This window comes from Carassius auratus, chromosome 36 (assembly GCF_003368295.1).
Source record: "Carassius auratus strain Wakin chromosome 36, ASM336829v1, whole genome shotgun sequence".
Classification (NCBI taxonomy): domain Eukaryota; kingdom Metazoa; phylum Chordata; class Actinopteri; order Cypriniformes; family Cyprinidae; genus Carassius; species Carassius auratus.
Window position 1 is genome coordinate 11,302,357 of NC_039278.1, and position 24,463 is coordinate 11,326,819.

Sequence of the window (24,463 nt, forward strand, 5' to 3'; positions counted from 1 at the left end):
CAGTTGAGTGCAAATATCAGCAAAATATGATCTCTTCATTGCAGTTCAACTTTTAATCCGTCTCAAAGTTGTTGTTTTTTCAGATGTCAAAAACAGACATGTAACTTAAAATAGCAACATTTTATGAATTGGTATGACAGTTCAATCAGTAGTGTTGATGAAGTTCCCATGTGATTTTGGTTGGTTGTAGCAGGTTAATGCAATTAGCCTATACTCAGATTTATTTGAAATCATTAACAGTTATTTGAAAGTTACCCATCTATTTTTATTCGAAAGTTTTCACATTAAAAGCCATTTTTTAAGATAATCTCCTGTTAGTAACTAACTTTTAGGCTGTCAAATAGCAACATGTTTATAAAACATGCTCCAAATCATTAAATAAATCAATAGAAAATACAGAATGCTACAATTTAAACTAGTTGACAAGGCAGAGATTGTTTTGTAAATGAGCACATGAGGAACACAAATATACAGGCATAAGTGACGTAAGGAGGATTTTCAGACATTTCTCAATAATACCAGCTGACTATTAAAGCTTTGTGAATGATTCAGGTAATTTTGCCCCAAAAAAAAGTTTTTTTAAATCTGTTCTGTGCCTTTGGCTATTTCATAATGCAAAAACAAGTGTTGAAATGTTTTCAAATCTGTTGTATTCTAACTGTAAATTTAACTAAAGCGCCCTCTTGCGTCTATACTTATTATGAATTTACTAAAGGTGCACAACTGGTTTACGTACAGGGCCTATCTTTCTTATGAACTGATTTTATTATTATTATTATTATTATTATTATTATTATTATTATTATTATTATTATTATTACTGCATATGTATTGTAATTTCTTTTTTTAAATAAAAGGGATTTTTCACAACAGATTGTGAAATTCTGTGAAACCAAACGCGTGTAGACTGCGCCCTCTTGCGGCTATACATATTTTCACCTCACTTAACTTTTAAATAAAAAAATTAAATTAAATGTATGCATTTAGTAGACGCCTTTATCCAAAGCGACTTACAGTGCATTCAGGCTATCAATTTTTACATATCATAACTTTTTCTATTGAATGATAAAGTAACAGTATATATATATATATATATATATATATATATATATATATATATATATATATATATATATATATATATATATATATATATATACTAATTATATATATATATATATATATATATATATGTTTTGGTTTTTCTGGTTTAAACTAGTTTCCCAGTCTGGCAGGCTAGTTTTAAGCTGGTCAGCAAGCCTTTATGGTGAAGTAAATCGTTTTATATTTAATATTCATCATTTAATAATATGAATCATGTATACAGAATGTTATGTGCAAAACGTGAATTTTATTTTGAATTTCATTTTCAGTGTGTGACGGCTCCTTTAAGACACCAATCATTCCGTGGTCCGCTATGACGTCAGAGCAGTAAGACGCTGGTCGAAAGTCGCGAAGGGCTAGTGCGCGTCTCACAGACGAGTCGTGTTAGAAGGCATGTCATTCTCGACTTTTTTATTCAACATCTGTGTTTTAAACTCGCTAGGCGGCTCTTTCGAATAGCCAGTGACCATTCGAAGCAGTTTAAGCTTGAAGTGATTTTACGTAAATCTTCTTTTTAATTCTCTTAGTTCTGAATTGGTGGGTTGACCCTCGACATGGATATTAGCTAACGTTAGCTTAGCTAGTCACCAAGAAGCCGACATAACGGCGCACAAGAAGGATTGTTTCACAGTTTTATCGCTTTTAAACGTAGTTTATGTGCCTGAAGTCGAGCTCTCTGAGGCAAATCTTCGCCTTGGGTGTTGCCAAAGAAGGTCTGAAGTTCGGGTGAAGTAACTAGTTGTTTAAGTAAGGCAAGAAAATAATTGGGGAGATGTTGAACGCTAACAGTCCGCCGAAGTTTCCAAACCACCAGCAGCAACAGAATCCAGTCCAATTCATGCTGGGAAAAACCTCATTCCAGATCAAGAAAAATGCCATAACTGACGACTACAAGGTCACTAACCAGGTCCTGGGGCTGGGCATCAATGGCAGGGTTCTGGAGATCTTTCACAAGAGGAGTGGGGATAAGTATGCTTTAAAGGTAAGACGAAGACATTTTTAAATCTGTCGTTTTACTTTTTGAGTAACGAGGACATGTTTTTGTGAATATATTTAATAGTAATATAGTAACAACCATCAACATTGTGTTTTGGACCAACTAACGTTACTCACATTCATAAAGCCTAAAATCTGTTTTATTCTTCATTTGAAGTGTGTGTTTTTTCCTAGTATGATTTTAATAGTAATCTGGTAAACCTTCTGCATGTGTTATTCCAGAGTACACTGTGATTTGGGTGTGAGTCAATCACTCATTTTAGGTGGAAATTGGACAGCCATCTGTTTTATAAAGAATCAGGTGCCAGCTTCCTGGTCGGCTGGGCTTTGATATGAAGACTTATAAGGCAGAATGGCATTGAGGAGAGGGGGAGAATGACGTAAGAGTCTACCTCCATCAGGAGGAGTGTTTAACTTAGACTGACGCAAATTCCCTCGTAGTTGCGCAAAACAGGCAAGCGAATCTTGTTTTGGTCAGGTGATTGTGGAATGGGTGTGACCAGGCGCTCAGTGGAGCATGTTGATGAAAGTGCCACGTGATTTTTTTTTTTTTTTTTGGCTGTTTGTAGCAGGTTGACACCAGCAGTGGCTTATTATTTGGAAAATTACAAACATATTTTCATTTGGAAGTTTCGATAAAAAAAAAATAAAAAAATAACTTTTTACCTACTAATGAAGTTTTTTCCAAACTTGAACAAACTTACTGTTTGTTGGTTACTGTTTGTTGGTAGGTAGGTAAATGAGAAAATGTTCAGTTTGTGTGTGTGTGATATACCCTTTTAAAATCAAACTCAGTTTGGAGCCATAGCTTTGTGTATCAGAAAATCACAAAATTTTTCCAGCACAATCTACTTAACTTGGGCTTTGTTTGCCACTATTTTTATATATTTTTTTGTTTTGTCAAAACCCCTGGTTAATTTCTGGTCTTGGTTCATTTCTGATTTCTGGTTTATACTTCGAGGTGAATTATGGCCTAAATTTTCTTTCCTAATTTTATGAATTAAAAAGCCAACCTAACTATTTACTGTACAATTCAAAATCATTTTGGCACCCAGTATATATATCGTTATGTATAGTGTATTGTTGACTTCCCTCATTACAACCGCAATGATAAAGGTGGAGAAACAACATGGAATACTGTATGCACACTAGTATACCAGTCATTTACACCTCCATCACCCAGGTGTTGAAAGTGCTCGAATCCAGGTGAGACATGAACCGCACACACTATCTGTTTAAACTCATTTAATTGTGTTTTTAAGCATTGTCAACTGAAACATTCAACCAAAGAATTAGCATTTGAGAACTTGCGCGCTGTTTGAAGATGTGTGTACTCACACAGAGCCTCGTCAGCTGCGCAAATATTGATTTCTCTTTCAAGACTTGTTTTTTGCGGATGATTATCTATTGAAGGAAAGCCCTGTTGATCTTGCAGGGCCATGGATGATGTCAGCACCCTGAGTGGCTTTATGTCATCATGCTGGATCTCTGTGCTCTCTGGTGACAGATCTGGCTCGGCTCAGCCCCGCATTCATCACTGCCACACAGCCTGGCTGTTTTTAGATACAGAAGAGAATTATATGCTTGTGGGAGGTAGGAAAAGAGTGAGAGGCTGTGAAGCATTAGATGGAGAACAACTAATAGTGGGTTGTAGAGTCCATTAATGATCTGTGTTAGGGACACAGACATTCACTCATCACTGTGATTTAGTGTTTGTGCGACAGTGTGCCTTTTGATCCGTATGTTTGGGGAAAAATGAGTCCTAGCTGACCTGCCTGATAGTAAAATGAATTTGACTTTTGGAGCTGTTCACCCCACAAATAATCTTATTTATTTTTTTATAATGACAGTTAATTTCCTTGTGTACATGTAGTGGAAATTGGCATGTTTTTTGCCAGAATGCTTATGACCCAGGTTACCTAGAAATGAACACATTTCCTGATTTCATATACCTGGAAGATCAGCTTGATACACAGGAAAAGAACTGCCTTGTTTTCAAGCCATGGAATAATTAGCTTTGAAGACTTGTACCTGTTAGACCTCACTGTGATGTTTAATTTGTGAACATGCATGTTTTGACTTGTCAAAGATTTACAGTCTGCAAGCAAAGTCATCTGCCCTTCTGTTCTAAGTGCAAAATTTTATCAAAGGTCCGTTGGGAAAACAAGGAAGAAACCACAAAAAAGAAGCCCCTCAAAAGCTCTAAACCTGAACATTATTATTATTTTTTTTTTGGATTGATTGATTGATTTATGGTAACACATTATAAGTGTTTTACTTCTTGGGTGCAAGTAACAACACATTCTTAAGTCCACACGGAGATGCTTTTAGCTGTATACGCATACATTTTGTATTGTATAGGCATTTCGTCGACACTGATCCGGCGTTTTGAGAGAGTAAAACCAATATTTTTTTGAAACCGGGTCCCAGAGGGGTTAAATCTGAAAACGCCACCCTTACATTTTCATGTGTACAGTGAAACTTTATATTTTTTGAAACGATGATATCATCAGCCCACGTCTCGACCCTAGTCAGACAGCGCTATGTCACATAACAGCTACAAACAAACAATGAACCATTTTCTTTTTATTAACTAACATATAAGGTGACATAGAATGCAAAAATCACTTTAAGGTGTTTAAACACAGCCTATAATCACTCATTTACTCATTCACTCACAGTTAGATTTACCCAAAATCAATTATATTTTATATAATATAATTGATATAAAGTATCTGCAGTGGAAACACGGCATATTTGTTTTGGAAAATCTACTTGTTGCAGTCAGTTTTGATATTGTGGCAGCCTGCCACAAATAAATCCATGCATGGGAAACTCTGTACTACTTTTTTCCCGTATTACAGTAGTCACCCATTACACGGTTTAAAAGTGACATTTTGAAAGTTTAAAAGTGACCTTTTGAAATGTAAAAAATTGTATCTCGCATGTCCCACAGACATTTTAAACTCTTTTTATTTTGGTAAAGAAAATAGTTTTTTTTTTCCTCTGGGAGCCATCAGTCCAGTCTAATGAATATGAAATTGGCCTATTAGACTTTGTGTGTGTGGCTCTTCCTCCATTTCCATGGAAGTTATTGACCACAGCCACTAAGGAGTTTCCCATCTCACAACTTGAATTTGCCAAATGGTGATTTGGTGATTTACACCAAAATGTCATCAGATAACAGGGAAATTACATCAGCGAAGTGTCAAATTTAGAGGCAGTTTTTAGATCACAATTATGAGATGTGGGAATAAAATGGGTCAGTGTAGTAAGCTCTAATGTCTCAACACACATCTACACAGTCACCTAGAGGAAGTGGGGACAGGATGTTTAGCGGACTTGTAGAAATGAAACTTCTAACTGTCATCTGCAGTCTTTTACATGCAAGGATACCTGGCGGTGAAAGTTTGTAGTGTGAAGAGAATGGCACTTCGTCTTTTAGCACAAATAATGGCATTTTATTACACTTTTACTCCGCTACAGGAGTCTTCCTTATTAGCAGGTTCTGAAATTGCTCCGTATTCCCTTTCATACCTCATTTCTTGCTTATATTATTTGGTTAAAATCTGCATGAAATTAGGAAATGCTATTATTGATCTTATTGTGAATTTATTATCCATGCATATGTTCTTATTGTCTTTTCAGTTTCAGGCCAATTATTATTCATTACCCAATTATATTTTAACAAAAATTGATTTGTTACTTGATATATTAATGTAAAATAAGATTTACATATATTTGAAACTTTGCAATGTGTAATCGTATAAAACATTTTTTTTTTTGCCTTTGTTCTTTGGTAAGCATTGAGGATGCAAAGTTACTCAACCTTGCAACTAGAGATGTTCCGATACACTTTTTCTCTTACCGATACAGATTCCGATACCTGGGCTCAGGGTATCGGCCAATACCGTGTACTGATCCGATACCTGGGTGTGTATCTGTATATACAGCTGTATATACTACTAGCCCTGTGTTAATTGCTAGAATTTTTTTATGGTGTGCTTCAGACTTATCCCTTAATAAAACATGAACAATTACATGGTGAACTACTGTATTTATTACAGTTTTTATTATCTGACATGAATTTGACAGTAATATTATTTATTTTCTTAAGCGAAAAAGAACTTCAGATTGCAACCTTTAGGGTTCAAATAACTTTCAGAATCTGAAATCAGATTGGATCTATTCTGATTGGCGAAAATTAGTGCATGTAAACGTACTGAATAAAAATGTTTGGTTTGGTGGTAACACATAAAGGCATTGGTCTGGCATAAGTTGAGGTTTTGCTAATTTTTTAGGAGATCAGTGCATTCAGATACAGTTGTCACTCTTATGGTGCGTTCACACCAGATGCGAATGGAGCGTCTGGCGCGAGTGATTACACTGACAGCTGTTTTTGATCAGATTAAGACACTTTGACACAAGCATGTTTACTCTTACATGTGGATGGCCAGTCATCAAAATTAGCAATAGTCTGTCATCACACACATGCACATTCCCTAAACAAATATTAGGAACAAAGAGTGGTTAATATTAAAGAAATCTAGTAAGTAGCTTACACTAGCCGTCTTTCCACTATCGGGCTAGGACCGGGCGTGCTAGTGCGTGCCAGGGCCAGTCGCGTTTCCACTGTCACTTCCGGGGCTTGATCGTGCCTCGTTGGGGCTTCCTCGGGGCCAACGGCCAGGGTTTTTTGGCCCGACAAAAACCTTGGGCCAAAGCGGGCCAGCTGGGGCTGGAGGAAGGGTCATGAACAAAGGCGGAGTTTCTCCGTTTCCGGAGAGCGTCCGGTCGGATCATTTCAAAAAGATAACAGGTTTAACAGCAGCATTAAAGACGTTTTAAAATAAGTTGAGCTCAAAACTCACTCTTAGTTAGCAGCAAGTGTTTGAAATAACTTGATCCGATGTGAATTATAATCATTAAACAAGGCAGAAATATTTATAAGCGATGTAAAAGACTATGCACGCTAAAAATTAACGTTACCATAGTACAAATGGTAAATATGACCGCTTGGATAAATCAGACGTCAGCTTCTTATTCTCTATCACAATTGTGTATTTATTAAGTAACATTTTATCTGTCGTCTCGTTTCGTGAGTTTAGCTCCACGTTGCATATCATCAAAATATAATAATGATTTTTGTTTGGGAGTTTTTATAAAAATAGAGAGCGCTGAGGATCATTTCAGAAAGATAACAGCTTTAACAACAGCATTAAACACTTTTTTTTTAAATAAGCCGAGCTCAAAACTCTCTTTCAGTCAGCAGCGAGTGTTTGAAATAACTTGATCCAATGTGGATTATAATCTCTAAACAAGGCAGAAATATTTATAAGCTATGTAAAAGATATGCACGCTAAACATGTTACCATAGTAAACATGGTAAAATATGACTGCTTGAAGAAATCAGACGTCAGCTCCTTATTCTCTATCACAATCGTGTATTTATTAAGTAACTTATATTATCTGTCACAAGCCTCGTCTCGAGAGTTTATCTCACGTTGCCTATCATAAAAGAATATAGCCTAATAATGTTTTTTTGTTCGGGAGCTTTTATAAAAATAGAGAGCTACTGTGGCTAATAAACAGAAACAGACTCGACTGAATAAGCAGGCTATTTTCATGAGCGTTAAAAATAAATAAATAAAATAGAAATAAGTGTATTTATGTGTGAATAATTTTGAGTCCTGATAAATTAAAACTATATGATCAATGTATCACTTATTTTATAGTTAAAACATCGATGTTTTTTAATTTGAATATATAACAAAGCATGCAAACAAACGGCAGCTTTTATCATGTTCCTGTGTGATCGCGCATGTTCCAGTGACTTATTTCTTAGTTTTCTGATAACTTCTCTTTGTTGGTGAAATAATTTCACCAAGGTTGCATGACGTTGTTCTGAGAGGCGTGTTTTAGTAATGCGCAGCAGTGCTTCAAGCTCCACTGTGGAAACCCTGCGCTATTCTGGCCTCTGTGCCACTGGCCCGGGGCTATGAGCCCCGCCCGGCCTGCTTTAAGCCCTGGCTCGCACTGGCCCGACAGTGGAAATGCGGCTACTCTGTTGTCTCTTCAGTCCCTAAACAGAAGCAGGTGGAAGATGCTGCCTCTCCACCTCCAGCCCTCCTTTCTCATCCTCTAGAAACCCCTCACCCTGCTCTTTTGTGTGCTTGTGGAGGGGCTCTTTTGTACTGGACCTCAGGAAGGTGAATGGGCCACATCTGCTATTCTCCCACTGAGTGGGTTAAAGCAGAACACTGATAACAGATGGGCATGATTTCCTGCAGATTTGCGGCTATTAAAGGAGCAGGACTAAAGAGTGAATTTAAAGGAGAAAAACAATACTTTGACATTTTTAAGTGAACATGTCTCTTTACTAGTGTAAATACTATACTTATCTGTACACAGATATGTTGATTGAGATGTGAAATCTTGACCAATTTATTGCAACTGAAGGTGTGAGGTGTGAGGTGTGTATTGGCGCAATAAGGTTGCTTTACTATAATATTGTATTATAGTGCCGGGTAACAAATCTTAGTACTCAAAGGGCTGATGTTTGGTGGAATGTTAAGAATGCAGCACTTGCATATTCATGTTATTTGAGCGTTTATATACTTGCTATTATTTTTTTGGCCTGTAATCAGCAATTAAATGACTAGTTCATCTGTTATTGAAAACATAATTTACTCACCTTCTTGTTGTTTCAAACTTTTGTTTTTCTAAGGTGAAACATAAAAGATTTTAAAATTAGTTTTAACCGTTCTAGTTAATAGGGTCTAAAGTAACATTGGAGAGAAAAAAAAAAGAGAAATTGAAAATATATTATGTTTCTTGAAGAAGAAGGTAAATTATACAAGTTTAAAATAGGGCTGGGTTTTGACATAAATTTCACAATTTGATTAGATTCTCATTTACAAGCTTTTGATTCGATTACCAATTTGATTATTTTGGAGATATATTGTTACTGTGCTTGCCAAAATTTCTCAAGAAAAAAAAAAAAACTAATGCTGTAAGATATACATTGAGTTATTTGGTTCTAGATTATAGGGCTGCATGATGTGTCGTTTAAGCATCGATATCGCGATGTACGAATCCACGTCACATCGCAGGATGTGCGATGTAGGCTGTTATAGTTGATCCGTTATTCATTAACCGTACGGGCCAGCTGCTCCCTGGCCCTTGATGAATGTGATTCACGGATTAATTGCACAGCTTAACCATCATAGAGGGAAAGTTTATCATTTGCATGTGTTTTTAAGTCCTGTCAGTTTAACAGGGCAGAGAGAGAGAGAGATTGGATTAGATTAGATTTCATATCGCAATATATATTGCAGAAAAATAAAATATCGCAATGTCATTTTTTCCCAATATCGTGCAGCCCTACTACATTACTATAATAGGGCACGATTTACTGATTTACTGACTAGATGCGTATGATCATATCATTAGATATCGACTAGCCCTATACTATAATATTGAAGGTTAAACTGCTTTGTAAGCTATAGCATAAAACTGGACAATATTTTATAACGAAAATTATATTGCATATATTAAGCAAAATACCCCTCCCTATTAGGGCTGGGTATTGTTCAAAATCTTTCGATCCGGTGCCAATTTCGATACCTCAGTTTCGATGCCGGTTCCTAGCGATACTTTTTTCGATACCATATGTTTTAAAATCCATTTCAACATCAACACAAATACATTAAACACAAAACGTTTATTTTTCACCTTTTTAATACAACTGGTTGTGCTTTGTGACGGGAAGTCGTGGCCTAATGGTTAGAGTGTTGGACTCCCAATCGAAGGGTTGTGAGTTCTAGTCTCGGGCCAGACAGAATTGTGGGTGGGGGTAGTGCATGAACAGCTCTCTCTCCACCTTCAATACCACGACTTAGGTGCCCTTGAGCAAGGCATCGAACCCCCAACTGCTCCCCGGGCGCCGCAGCATAAATGGCTGCCCACTGCTCTGGGTGTGTGGTCACAGTGTGTGTGTGTGTGTGTTCACTGCTCTGTGTGTGTGCATTTCGGATGGGTTAAATGCAGAGCAAAATTGGCTGGATGTCACTTTCACTTCACTTTTTGGATAGGGGTGTGCCATTCAGGGGCGGATTGGGACCAAAAAGTGGCCCTGGACTTTCTGGCCCACAGCAGCCCACCACATCATTTATTAATTTAATATTTAAGTAAACAGTTTGGGGATTTTAACCAATAGGGCAACTGATCCACCGTTGAAAAAAAAAAGAACAGCAGCTGTTCATTTAGCGACTCCTAGTGAGCAATACATACCCATCAAGACACAAACATTCTTCTAGAACTAACACTTTGCATTCAGTTAGCAGATCCATACGAATCTCGAAATAGAAGTTTATAAACTCAAATGATAGCTTTATGTGCTTTACAGTTCAAGTCACACAACATTTGCAACGTTTCTGAAATGCTGCTCGCACTTGTTTCTAAATATTGCTGATTCAAGCGTTTTAAACAATTTGTGCACGTTCGGAGCTTTCGCTCACTCATTGAAAGACATTTCAGACAATGCGCGTACAGAGAATGAATTCATCTTTCGCGTATCGTAACTTCTGAATGAACACATACACACACAATTATATTAAAATAATTGTCTCTGCAAGTATTCTCGTAAACACAGTCGGTTAGGTTTTAAGTGAACGTATACAGTGGCTGCTGCTCAGAGAAATTCGCTGTACTGGATAAATCTCTCTCTTTCTGTTTTTTTAGACGACGTGAAAGGGGGCGTGTTTCAAGATACACAATGGAGTAGACCAAACTAAACCGGGAGGGAGGGCAAAACACTCATCCAAACAAATGCTTCATTAACACCAGCTTTGGTTGTAATACTCTTATCGCATATGTTGCATTTTGCTGACTCTGCGTCCACTTTTATAAAGTGTAGGCAAATTTTAGACCTCTTTGTCATTGTAAAACGGAAACGTTTTGAGAAAAAACAACTACATTTGTGTTGTGTGACTGCGAGTATCTTCAGAAATGCTCCCCGTCACGTCACGTGGTGGTGGACAGCCAATCACGGCGAATTTAGGTCCTTACATGCACATATGCTACAAGCTCAAACAGACACAGCCGCTTGGCAAAAAATAAATAAATAAATAATCCGCCCGCTTGGCTTTTGGAACCGAACTTTGGCACCGAAAGATAAATAATTTTTCGATACTCATAGTATCAAAGTTTTTCGTTCGATACCATAAAGGCATCGAAGTTCGGTACCCAGCCCTACTCCCTATAGTTTATTTTTCTGGCTGACTGACAAGTTTATGGTCACTGAATATATTTGTTTCTGAGGTAAATGTGACGTTACGGGGCATTGTTTACAAGACTTTATATCGATGTATTTGTGTGGATGAAACACTGATTGAGCGATTACATGAGACCGGATATGGATTGTAAAGTTGTACTCTTTTAACTTACCTTCAGATGTTTAGTAATGTCTATTTTGTGCTGAAATGTATTAATGTGGAGGAGATAAGTTTGGGATTCAAGAATCAATATAGTTACGTAAAAAAGAGAATCGATTAATATCGAGATATCAATATTTTGTTTACCCAGCCCTAAATTTGAGAGAGCTATCCCTCTATATGCACTTTAAAAGTTTGATTTCAATTGGTCTGAAGCTAATTAAATCTCTTTAAGATGCACTTTAACCACTTTAGTCTCTCTAAGACAAAGGCAACATATTTAACTCTATTTGAACTTTTGAGAGACCAATGAATACTGTAGTATGACTATGCAAAAAAACAAAAACAAAAAACAGCTGCTTCTCCATTATGACTGTGCTTGTAAACCTACTTAGTAAGCCTACAGTGAATTGCAGGTGTTCGGGGTGAATCATAAAACTGAACTTGAATGGCTTTGTAAGCTAAAGCAGTTTTTTTAGGACCTTTGATTGCTGTTATAAAAATACAATGAGGATTACTTTGTGTGTTTTTCCTAAAAAGTGTGCCAGTATGCCACTGTGTGTGTAATATTTTTTGTTTGTGTATTTTGAAGTCTTAGCAGGTTGTAATTAGTTGTCAGGACATTAGCAGAATATCAAGGGTGCTTTGAGGCTTGCCAGTGAAATTGGAGCACACTCAGCCCCACCACGTGAAAAAAAAAAAAGCAACACCCTCCCCTCTCACACGACACCACACGTGACACAACCCCATCTTTCATATCCCCTGCACATGCAAAACATAGCCCGTGCCACTTGCCATATGTCCCTTCCTCTTGGTCAATCACAGTGATAAGTGCCAGATTTGTTATTGACATTTAATATCTTAGTTAAAGTCACTAAAGTCTAATATAGATGTTCCAGTTGCATTCAGACTGGACAGGTGGCTGCCCTTCAAATCTCTGTTCCTGTGACGCAAGCTACATGCACCTAGTGCACCTTCAGATCCTTTATGACGCAGTTTCATTCAGAGTTCCCTTATTTACACAGTTACAGCATGCACACTCTTTAACTTTACACAAGATGACCATGGAATCCAAATTTCTGGTGTAACTAATAGGGGTGTCCCTTTTAGTTCGAAAATCGATTGCACAATTGATCTGACCAACCAAATAATGAAAATAGGGAATCGATTTTAACCTAATATGTACACTATTAATTTTAAAATAATTAAACAATTAAAAAATATATATGTAACAAAACACACAAACAAGCAGAAAAAGAAAATAAAGAATTCCGTGCAGTATGCGTTGCGAAAGCTAGACAGAAAATACAAGCAAGTTTACCTGCCTATAAGACCTCTTATGCTGCTGGAGGTCTTGCGTGCTTGGTAGACGTGAATTCACCTTATTCGCGCATCTAGTTACAGGAGATTCTGAGTTATGAAAAGGACAGTTGCAAGCTGACAGCGACCGGCTTTTGTGGTGGAAAATTGGCAGTAATACCCCCACCTTGCACAGCTGTACCTGAGTGTCCCTGGGACATCAGTGCGGTCGGAGCACGTCTTCTCAACAGCTGGACATATAGTGAATAAAAAAAATTTAATTGTAATATTTAACAATGCGTGTATCTATTTAAAAGCCATTTAAGTTGTTGTAAACATGAAACAATTATAATTTTAGAATTATAATAAAAGGTAGTGGTAATTATATGAAAATGTTAATGGCATTTGGTTTTGGATAAGAAATTTCACTTTGGTGCTTAATTGTCTCAAAGCGTATCAGACTGTTTCTTTTTATGGCTACGTTCACACCAGATTATGTGAGCGGAGTGGAGTGGCAACAATATCCCCTCTGTGCTCTGAGCATTTATTAATTTAATAATTACTCCGGGGTCTCCCATTTCCTGCTCCTCGCTCCACTGATCAGAAACACTGCTCCGCCTTCGCTCCATGGCTAAAGTGTTTCAGTAAATGTTATGTTCATAACGTAGCCTATATTAAAATGAAATAACAGGAGAGTTAAGTGGCTTAAGCTATTGTGTGCCAAAAAAATCCTACCGCATGCCAAACTAATAACATGGTTTTCAGCATTAAAAGGTATAACTGCTGCTTTCTTTTGTGCAAATTTTGTTTGTGATGAAAACTACAGTGATAAAAACAGTACATTTTCATCAGTTATTTTATCTACAGATCAATACATTTCTTACAGATTTCTGCTCATTCAAAACCTGATACAGATGAAGTAGCACTGTAAGATTACATTTTAAATGCAACATTTGAATGCATTATTGCGAAAGCTATTGCGTTTGAATGTGCTGTACCTGTTTAAATTATTCATTTACCCGAAAATATTCAGTAAAAGTAACAGAAAGATTCCTTGAGAACTAGCCTGTAACTTCCTGCATGGCTGTTGCCGTCATTATAACATTCTGATTTGAGTGATCCATCTGTATCAACCTATAGCTAAATATGTTTTAAATATGCAGGTATATTACGGGCCGTTGGCATGAATTTTACTTGTGGTGGGGCACTCTTGGAGCAAGTGAAAACCACGATGCTCCGACTTTCAAAAAAAAAAATCTGCTCCTTGCTGCAGTCAAAACCACACAGCTCTGCTCACATATTCTGGTCAACACTGTCAGTTTTTGGGATTGACAAATGCATTCACTTACAGGTGTGAGTCTCGAAATGTAACATTCACAAATCAACTTAGTTGCGTTTGGGATACTGCCTCTATGAACATTGAACTTTCAGATGACACGCAGCTCATTTCTCCATCACTGTAAATTACCGAAAACAAACATGAATGCAAGTAACACGGTAGACCGGTGTTTTTGTGGCAGAGTGGCTCTCTCGCACTTAATGATATGACAGACAAGTAGATGTCCAGTCCTACAGTTTACACTTCAGTTTACAACGAATGTGTTCCAAGAATGCGGTTGTAAGTCCTGAAATTTTAAAAGAGTGAGTTTAGTTACAGAATGCAATTGTTATACCCATAAATAACTGAACTGTGTGTGAACCTAACCATATTAAGGACTCAAAAACAGGACTGACAACCGTATTCTGCTGCTGTGTGAACGTAGACTATGTCTGCTTTACACATCTCTTTGTGCTCTAAAATGCATGGCATTTGAAAGAGATCAAACCTTGTGTTTTGTTTCAGTAGGATATGTTTTAGGCTTTTCTTCTTGGTCTTCACAAAAAGCAGGCATTAGTCCAATGACGTCAATAATTGGTCTGTGTTGGCTTGGCAACACTCTCCGTTTGTCAGGTCGACATAAACTTACGTGTTGCTTGAACAATGAGATGTCTCACTTTACCAGACTGAGCTCAATACAATAAACTGTGTGTTTTCACACACCTGGCAAAGTTTCTTGTCATCTTGTTCTTCCTGCATAATTTTGGTATGGATTATGTCTGGGAAATAGTACAGTGTCTTTAGTTACTGAAAAAACACTGGATCTTTACTGATCTCTGTCAGGGACACAGGAGCCATATAGTCTCTTTCCCCTCACCCCTCCTTACAAGTTATATCAAGTAAAAAATGAAAATAAAAATCTGTTTATAAACAGGTCACTTTTACAGGATCTTATGTTGCATCAAGAAAATGATCCGATGTTTATAGACTTTACAGATCTTCTTTATGCACCAAGAGCTTGTAACACTCCAAAGAGAAAGGAGAAAAATTTAAAATGCATCATATGTCCCATAAGTGAGGTTATCCCATCTGTCATTTAAAATGCAATCAAATGTCAAAACATTTAATCAACCCTATTATGGTATTTAAAATAACTGTAAGTCAAGTGGAAGTGGAGACAAGCAGGTCCATCACACTCTAGGCTATTGAATATGAACAGAAAAAAAAAAAAAACTCTTGTTCTACTGGGCAATAGTGAAATGCCATCTTGAAATGAAATATTACAGCTATCAGTTTGTGCTTGAGATCTAGAGAGCTTTGGTGAGAGAAGGCTTTGTGACTGCTACTGTCTGTTGTGCAGTGTGTGGGTGACATCAGATGTGAGATTGACATGATACATATATTTATTTTGGTTTTAATTTACATTTGTGATAACCATTCTTCTCACATCAGATGAGAAGGTCTGAGTCACACCTGTGTATACATGGTTGGTTTCTAGCAAATGAAGGTTCCTGGTTAAGCTTTGCTGAAAAAAACTGTTCAGCCCCTGTAGGCTGGTGTGCTGATATGTGGTTTCACAGGCGTGATGTGGGCAGAGTGCAAAGAGAGGAATCCTGACACCTCTATGCCGGATATCTGGACAAACAAGAATGTCCGCTGTCTAAAGTGACCCCCCATCCTTCCCCGAAGGGAATTCTTTCCACTACTTGTCATACATAACTGTATGCTGCAGTACAACATGCCTTAAATGTGTTTTTATGAAGGAATACATTTAAAAAGTCCGAAATCTGTGTCATGTTTGACAATTTTAAGCTTTTTTAGTCAATGTCATGTATCCCCGTGTTCATTTTCTTTGTGCGCTCCATTCAGACTCTTTGAATAAAAAAATGAATAAAAAAGAGGCTCTAAGTCTCTGTGTGCTTTAAACTTACAATTTTTTTTTGTCTTGGATCACGATTCTCCCACGATTCTGAACTAAACAAACCAATGTGTGACACAATAATATTGCTTCAGTTTGATCCAAAACACAGCAAAAGTAGTAATATTGTGAAATATTCTTAGAATTTAAAATAACTGCTTTCTATATATTTTACAGCACACATTTATTTCTGTAATCGAAGCTGAATTTTCAGCATCATTACTCCAGTCTTCAGAGTCACATGATCCTTCAGAAATCATTCTAATATGCTGATTTGCTGTTCAAGAAACATTATTATAATTATTTAAAAAACGTGAGTACATTTTTTTTTTTTCAGGATTCTTTGATGAATAGAAAGATTAGCATTTATCTGAAATAAGCTTGTGTAACATTAGGCACTATGCCAAAAGATTGGAGTTGTTTTTTTTTTTTTTTTTTAGCAAGGATACTTTTTAAATTCATCAAAAGTGAAGATAGAGACATTTATTACAAAATATTTCTATTTCACACACAAATGCTGTTCTTCTGAAATTTCTACCAAAGAAACCTGAAAAAAAAAAGTTTTTTGAACAGCAAATCAGAATATTTGAATTATTTCTGAAGGATCATGTTACACTGAAGATTGGAGTAATGATAAAAATTCACCTTTGCATCACAGGAATACATTTAATTTAAAAATACATTCAAATAGAAGGCAATTAATTTAAATTGTAAACATTTTCAAAATGTTACCGTTTTATTTTTTTGCTGTACTTTAGATCAAATAAATGCAGGCTTGGTGAGCAGAATATACTTTTTTTTAAAATTGAACCTTTTACGGTCTTGTTTGAACCAGTGATTCAATGACTCGCTCATAAACCTGCTTCACTTGTTTCAATACTGGATGAATTGCATTTTTTTGATCGATTTTCATGAAATAAATTTATTCATTGAAATACATTGTCACTTTTCGCCACCTACTGGTGAAACGATGCAATTGACAAACGTTTAATTACTTTCAAAAGGGGATTTGTTCTAATTGGTTCGCTGTCATTAATGTCTATGCTTATATCTGAACTATACATTTGCTCCCCAGTGTTTCTGTAATAATATAAATGACTGTAAGACAGAAATAATACTGTGTAGTTGAAAAGACAGTTTGTGAAGATGTTTCTTAACCAAACATGGTAACTTGAATTATCCAGTTAGACTTTGTCAAAGGTTTAACAAACTTGGGGAATTGTGCGTGGGTGTCTGAAAATTGTTACGATACCGATACCTAGTCAAGAATTACGATTTCGATACATTTTCAATACTTTTCCTTAAAAGGGAAAATACACTCTCAGATATCATTGATGTGCTTTATTTTAAAACCGGGACAACATTCTAATCATATAACACACTAAAAAAAATGAACATATGAACAGCAGATATATTAAACATTTGAACAAAATATGAAATATCAAAATATAAAAAATAAAATAGAGCAATGGCATTAAAGGTAAAGAAAGAATACATTTAGCAGCATTATCTCAGTTATCATAAGAAACATAAGAGTAATGTATCTTGATTCTGAACTTTGAAAAAAAAATATGAACAGCGATTATATTAAACAAAGTTTCTGAACTCAGAAGATTAAATGTCAAAAGATAAATAATATCAATTTAACCAATGGCATTCAAGTAAAAAAAAAAGAAAATGTGCAATTAGCAGCAATATCTCAGATGTTGTAACTTATTCTGTCAGTTGTGCAACCTTTTCTTTCAGAGGAGAAAACTCAGCCAGTGAGGTTTATTGAGCATCATCTTTTTCTACCAGTCGTGGACTAGTGATGCGCGGGTCGGTTTTTATTTCAACCCGCGGGCCCCGCTTTTATGAATTTTTTGGCCCAACGCAGCCCGCAAATAAATTACAATTTCTTTACACACCCCGACCTACGCATTGGGGACGTCACGGAAGATACATTGCTACTAGACTCATATTTCTTGTTCACTGAAGTTCCTCCCTCCACAGCAGCGCGCGATCACGGCGCTATTAGCAGCGCATGCGCAGCTCGTAAACAGCTCTGTGAACGGTTTCATCCTGTCAAAGAGTTACTCAAGATGTGACGGAGCATGTGATTTGAATGTAGTAAACGAATCCGCCCTTCACTGAACAAGATAGAGTGATCATCTCGTTTCTGAATGAGTTTGATGAACTGATACATCTTATTCGTGAATGAAATGAATGAGTATACAGGGTCAGTGCCAAGCATGTAAATCTCGATCAGCAATCAGCAGATACAAAGCGCAGTTATAGGATCTGTGCAGATACGCTCATATTTAGCATACAGAACATAACTCCACGTTTAATCCCAGAGTAATGTGAATATTATATATGAACTGTCTGACCAAACAGTTAAAATGTTAATTATGCAAGAAAACCTCGTGCTTTGTTCATCTGAACAAATTATTTAAACTAATGCGATTATGCACACATTTTAGTAAAGCCAAATCAGTTTAGTAAAGCCACTAATGCAGCCATCTCGCTGTAGTGTTTTTTTTTTGCTGCTGCTTGCGTGAGGAGAAACACACAGACGTCCATAGGGAGGCATTGGATGCGTTGCACACACCAACATGAAATACGTCTCTTACAAATCTGGAACGCAGTCATTCTTTGAAGTATCGATACTAATACATTTAGGAATCGTGACGTTTTTAATTTCCGAGAATTGCGATAATTTTGAAGTATCAGTGCACCGTGCAACACTACTTTTAACCATTAATCCTGCAGCTCTAGTACAAAGCAATGTTGCATTCAAATTCTTTAGATGATCATCTTCAGAAATCAGCAGAATCTCACAAATAAATAGTAGGCTAGAATATGATCAGTTTTATCATGATTGTCTGATCATTGTGCAATGAAATTTATGTAAATCCCCACTCAGTCCCTTCCCTTATATACACTTGTCGCTCGTAATCTCAAACTAGGAATTGACACAAGCAGTCCAAAATGACATCCATGATTGACCATCAAACCACATTAATGGTGACCCGACTTTACTGCATTACGGTCCACTACACTGGAGCGGTCTCAAATTAAAGAATTTATTATGGATATGATCTGTTTCAAATACCATGGTTTAATTCTGTTCTCTTGTCTGGCCTGGACACACTGTCTCCCTTGAAATAACAATCTGTTTCTTTTGTATGCTCCGCTCCTTGGTACAGTGATGATCTGCGTGCTATGAAGGTGATGTGAAGGTTAAGGAAAGACCGCTTACTTAAATATACGATCATGATTTTTCATGGCCAATTCCGATACCGATTTTCGGTAGGGAAAGTATGCATAAACCAGATGTCTTTACCAGTGAGACTAAATAAAAGTATGTTATATAAATACATTATTCCAAAATGTCAGAATCAAATAATGTTGGTGCGAATAAAATAAAGATGTAAAGTTTCATTCATCCAATAAAAAAAAAAAAAAAAATTAGGGTAATGATTCACATCTATATTTTTTTACTTGAGCCAATGAAAAAATAAATAGCTTATTGTCTCAAGTAAAAAAAAAATTGATGTGAATCATTACTCTGAAATGTTTTAATTGGATGAATGGAACTTTTTTTCAGTGTGCTACAGCAGGTGATTTTTAAATCAAATTAAGTCTATGTAATTTTAAGTTAAAATAAAAAATAATCATCCTAATGCAGAACTGACGTTTACTTCTGGCTTTTCAAACATGTATGCAAGTTCTAATTTACAAAAAAATTCTGTCACAGTTTAGTCCGTTTTTTTTCTCATCCAACATGTGAGAAGTTGAGCTGAACATCTCTTCACGATCTACTCGTGCTCAGGGTGCGGACCGGTACAGTATACGCTCCCGCAGCTTTAGTGCGCGAAGGAAAGGGGCTCTTATTTGTGTGTCAGTACAACAACGGCTGATCGCTTCCTGCTATCTGCCTCAGACATGAAGCTCTGCATTTCCAGTGATCGGCTGCCCGTGTCCTGCCCACAGATTTCAAAATATTTCCACACAAATGGCATAGCGAATGATTACATATTCCCTTCTGGAAAAATCATTCGAAAAAAGACCAAAAACCGTCCGATTGCCGATCGTGTATTTTAAGCAAAAACCATCCTTTTCCGATTTATGGCTGGTCAACAGGTGCATCCCTACTTCTACTGCCTCTTTCTGAAATATTTCTTAATTTTCTGGTATTTCTATCTCCAACTTTGCTATTCATGACTCCCAGTCTCTTTGTAAAATGGTTTCCAAATTGAAAGTTTTAACTTCCAGAGTTGATCCGATAAATTCTTGTCTGTTCAAATCATGCTTTGATTCCCTTTGTCCTGTTGTTTTGAGAGTTGTCAGTGACACTCGTCACGGGTGTTGTGCCAGCAGCTTTTAAAATTGCCCCATACTAAAATCTAACAACATAGACTTTGATAATCTGAATCCATTTCATGCCATCTCTAATCTTCCATTCCTCACCAGAATTTTAGAACAAACAGCGGCTTTCTCAATTGCTTTCTCATCTTTCCTCTAATGATCTTTTTGAGCCACTTCAATCTGGATTCCGTAAACTCCACAGCACTGAAAGAGCATTATTTAAGGTCACAAATGAATTGTTAATGGCTACTGATTCTGTCCATCTAACTATACTGATTCTTCTTGATCATAGTGCTGCTTTTGACACTATAGATCACTCTATTTTAATCACCCATTTAAAGACTTAAAGACTGGATTTTTGGATTCTGCATTGAAGTGGTTTAAGTCCTACCTCTCTGATTGCAAGCAGTTTTTTGCGATGAGTGGTTTCAAGTCTGAGGTTGCTGTGGTGCACTCTGGTGTTCCCCAGGGATCAGTTTTGGGCCCTTTTTAGTATTTACATTTTTCCAGTTGGCCAACTTTTAAGAACTCTTGGTCTTTTATTTTTGTGCTGATGACACTCAGATCTACATACATTGAAAACCTGATGTCAATATGCCTGTGTCTTGTCTTTCTCTTTTACTGAGATTAAAAATTGGATGTCTGAAAATGTTCTGTCTAAACAGAGATAGGACTGAAGTGATGCTTATTGGTTTAACTCACCAGTTGTGCAAATCAGAGTCTGTAACCTTGTGAGAGTCTGTAAAAGTGTGGATTGCTCTGCTTTATATTTTCAAACTAAAAATGTGGGGGTGATATTTGATGCCAACATTTGATCTGCATAATACAGTCAAAACTTTTTTTTGTTTGTTTTTTATTATTATCTCAGAAACATTGGCTAATTATGTCCCGTTTTTACTTTTTATGTAGCTGAAAAGTTAATCAATACTTATCTTTTTCTTTTCTTGATTATTGTAATGGTTTGCTGGCTGGAGTTTCTAAAGGTACCCTAAGTTTGTTAGTTTCCGTATTAATTAAAAAATTATCAGGCTTACTTGTAAGTCCTTGAATAATTTGGCTCCTCAATATTTATGCAAGCTTTTAACTCCCTACACCCTTACACATGCTCTACACTCTTCTGAAGCTAGTCTTTTAACTGTTCAAACAATTTGGCTAAAAACCATGGCTGATTGTGCTTTCTCTTTTGGCTCCTAAATTGTGGTATTCCCTACCCTCTGAGATTAGGAATGCATAATCCCTTAGTGTTTTAAAATCGTCCCTTAAAACTTACTTTTTTTTTTTTACGGTAGTAAGTGATTTTTATTTGCTTTGTCTTATGTTGGCTTTGTATTGTTTGGTTCATCATTGTTCTACTTTTAAAGGCGCTATATAAAAGTTTATTATTAAGATTACAATGTACAGTTTAGTCCAAATTATGTAAAGAAATGTATGGTGTTAATATGATGTCAGCAAAAACTTGATTTGTTACCTGTAGGGGGAGGCAAAACTCTACAAATCTGGTTAGTGGCAGTTAAATAATAGACAATTTTTTTTTTTTTAACTGCCACTTACCAGATTTGTAGTAGACAATATTTTTTAACTGCCACTGACCAGATTTGTAGAGTTTAGTAGTTGTGTATAGAGAGAGAGTTTTTTTTTTCCTCATATGATCAATTTTTTTTATATATGTGTATATATATCTGTCTCTGTGTGTGTGTGTATAAAGCACAAATAACACAAATTTGAGGACAAAGGGCAAGAATTATACATTTCTACATTTCTATATCATTACATTTTGTTCTTTTTTTTTTTTAATTAATAAACATGTCACAAATGTCAGTTGTGAATGATTTGAACATAATTGCTTGCATAATAACTTGGTCTCCTTTTCATCTTCTATTTAAGATGCTTCATGACTGCCCCAAAGCTAGGCGAGAAGTAGAGCTACACTGGCGGGCCTCCTCGTGTACCCACATCGTCAGGATTATTGACGTCTATGAAAATTTGTACCAAAACAGGAAGTGCCTTCTTATTGTAATGGAGTGGTGAGTCATCAACTTCATCATATTTTGCTTCTTCAGTATAGAGATCAAAATCTATATTTCACTTCCTTTTTGGACAACTTTCCATTCATATGCAATTTATAATTCTGTGAATATGGATGTTCCATTCATAAACTGTTAACCTAGAGCAACCCTAGATTAGTTTTTTTTTGTTTTATGGTAAATGCTCATCAGACATCTTTATTTACTGGATTATCCCAATTTGCTATTAAACCTGCAACTTTTGCTGTTGTGGCCTTTTTTCTTAACCTGCTGTAATACTACCAGATTATTAAAATCATCAGGCAAGTTAAACGAGCTTGACTTAAAGTGTTTTTATATAAAAGTAGTCATTATTATGGGAAAACAGAAGTCAATTTTATTTCATTAGTAATTGGGCAATTACAGTTTGAGTTTATACATTTCATGAGCAATATAATGACTTCAAATTTGCATTGCACCCACTGTTTGTGTCCTGAATTGCATTGTCATAAAGCCTTGATTCATTTAGTTACTCTTTTTACACAGCCCCTTAACTCATTATGTTAATTAAGGAATGTTTTACCGAGGTTTCAGTGCCTCATCTGTGTAAATAGTTTACCAGCAGGTGTTTGGAGGTTACTTACGGTAAACACTCATACACCTATGTGCCCCTTTCATGTTTGAGATGATGCAGAAGTCCCTTGTCTAATGACGTTATCTCCTTATGTGGTGACCTCTCCTTCATATGGACATATTTGCAGATATACTATAGTTGCATAACCAGATGCTATTGTTTCCTACACTTGTAACATGTATTCTAGGAGGTACCATCCTTCTCTGCTTACCACCATTGTGCGCTCCTCAGCAAAGCAGTTTAAACCCAGGTTGCTTTACTGGGACTGTCCCTGCTTTAATCAAAATGCAAGTCACATGGATCCGAGTTCTCATATAATGACGCAAAATAATAATGTTTTGGTTAAGTTTGCAAAAGACTATTTAAATTGCTAACTACTGATATGATTATTTAAAAGATTTCAGGGAAGAGGGAATGGCATTGCTGTGAAAGTGTTTTAGTATAGGCTTTTACATATGCTTCGTCAACATTTATCGATTTATTTATTAGATCTATCAGTCAGTTCAGTCAGAGTTAACTGAAACATTCATTCACAAAAACTTGCTAACTTAAATACAGCTTTGTTTTTGAAATTTAAACTTGAGGCGTTATTAAAATATCTTAATTCTATATTACCTTGGTGAAATCTCCAACAGGTGAATTGTTTAATCTACCATTTGTACTGAGGTAATGTGATTGCCGTTAAATGCAGTAAAAATCTGTTTGTTTGTTTTTTCAGCAAAAATATATTATAAATTATGACAAAAATAATTGATTATACATTTTCTTATCGTGGAATAAAATTACTCATGTACTCATTAGACTTAAGACATAAGATTTAGGTCATATGGCCCACCTCTAATTTGAATATTTATATAAATCCACCAGACTGTGCACTAAATACATAATATTTTCAAAGAGTATTATTTAGTATTGCTTTCCAAGTCAATTTGTGACACCAACTTGTCTAGTTTCAACATGATTTTGCTATCTGAAATGCATGCTTTCACTCAAAACATCAAAGAGATGTGCTTGTGACATTTCCACTCGAGTGTTTGATCTTGAACTCACACATCTGTTGTATCAGATATGATGATGTGAGGATCAGAAATCACACCTCCTATGTTCCATTTCTTTGATTTGATCATTCACATGGTGTCACATGTGCTGACTTGCACATTCTCTTTACCGCCTGTTTTGTAGGAAGTCAAAAACTTTGTCACCACTGTTGTTTACCAGCAGATGTGAGCTTGTGTGAATTTGTAGTGCGAGGATTCTTAGAGTTTAGAATGTAAGTGTTAGGTTGTGTAAGTGTTATATATATATATGAGAGAGAGATGTGTGTGTGTTTGTGTATATATATATATATATATATATATATATATATATATATATATATATATATGCGCATTTGTATTGTCAGAAGTC

General features: G+C 36.1%; 1 protein-coding gene across 1 annotated transcript in view; it reads left to right on the forward strand.

The window, feature by feature from the left end:
• Nucleotides 1-1,428: 1,428 nt before the first annotated feature.
• LOC113055239 (MAP kinase-activated protein kinase 2-like) overlaps nt 1,429-24,463 on the forward strand; it is a 29,430-nt gene continuing 6,395 nt past the window's right edge. The window contains exons 1-2 of the mRNA XM_026221363.1: nt 1,429-2,086; nt 22,304-22,443. Of these exons, the coding sequence (XP_026077148.1) occupies nt 1,877-2,086; nt 22,304-22,443 (350 nt within the window). The 5' untranslated portion in view covers nt 1,429-1,876. The remainder of the gene's footprint in view (nt 2,087-22,303; nt 22,444-24,463) is intronic.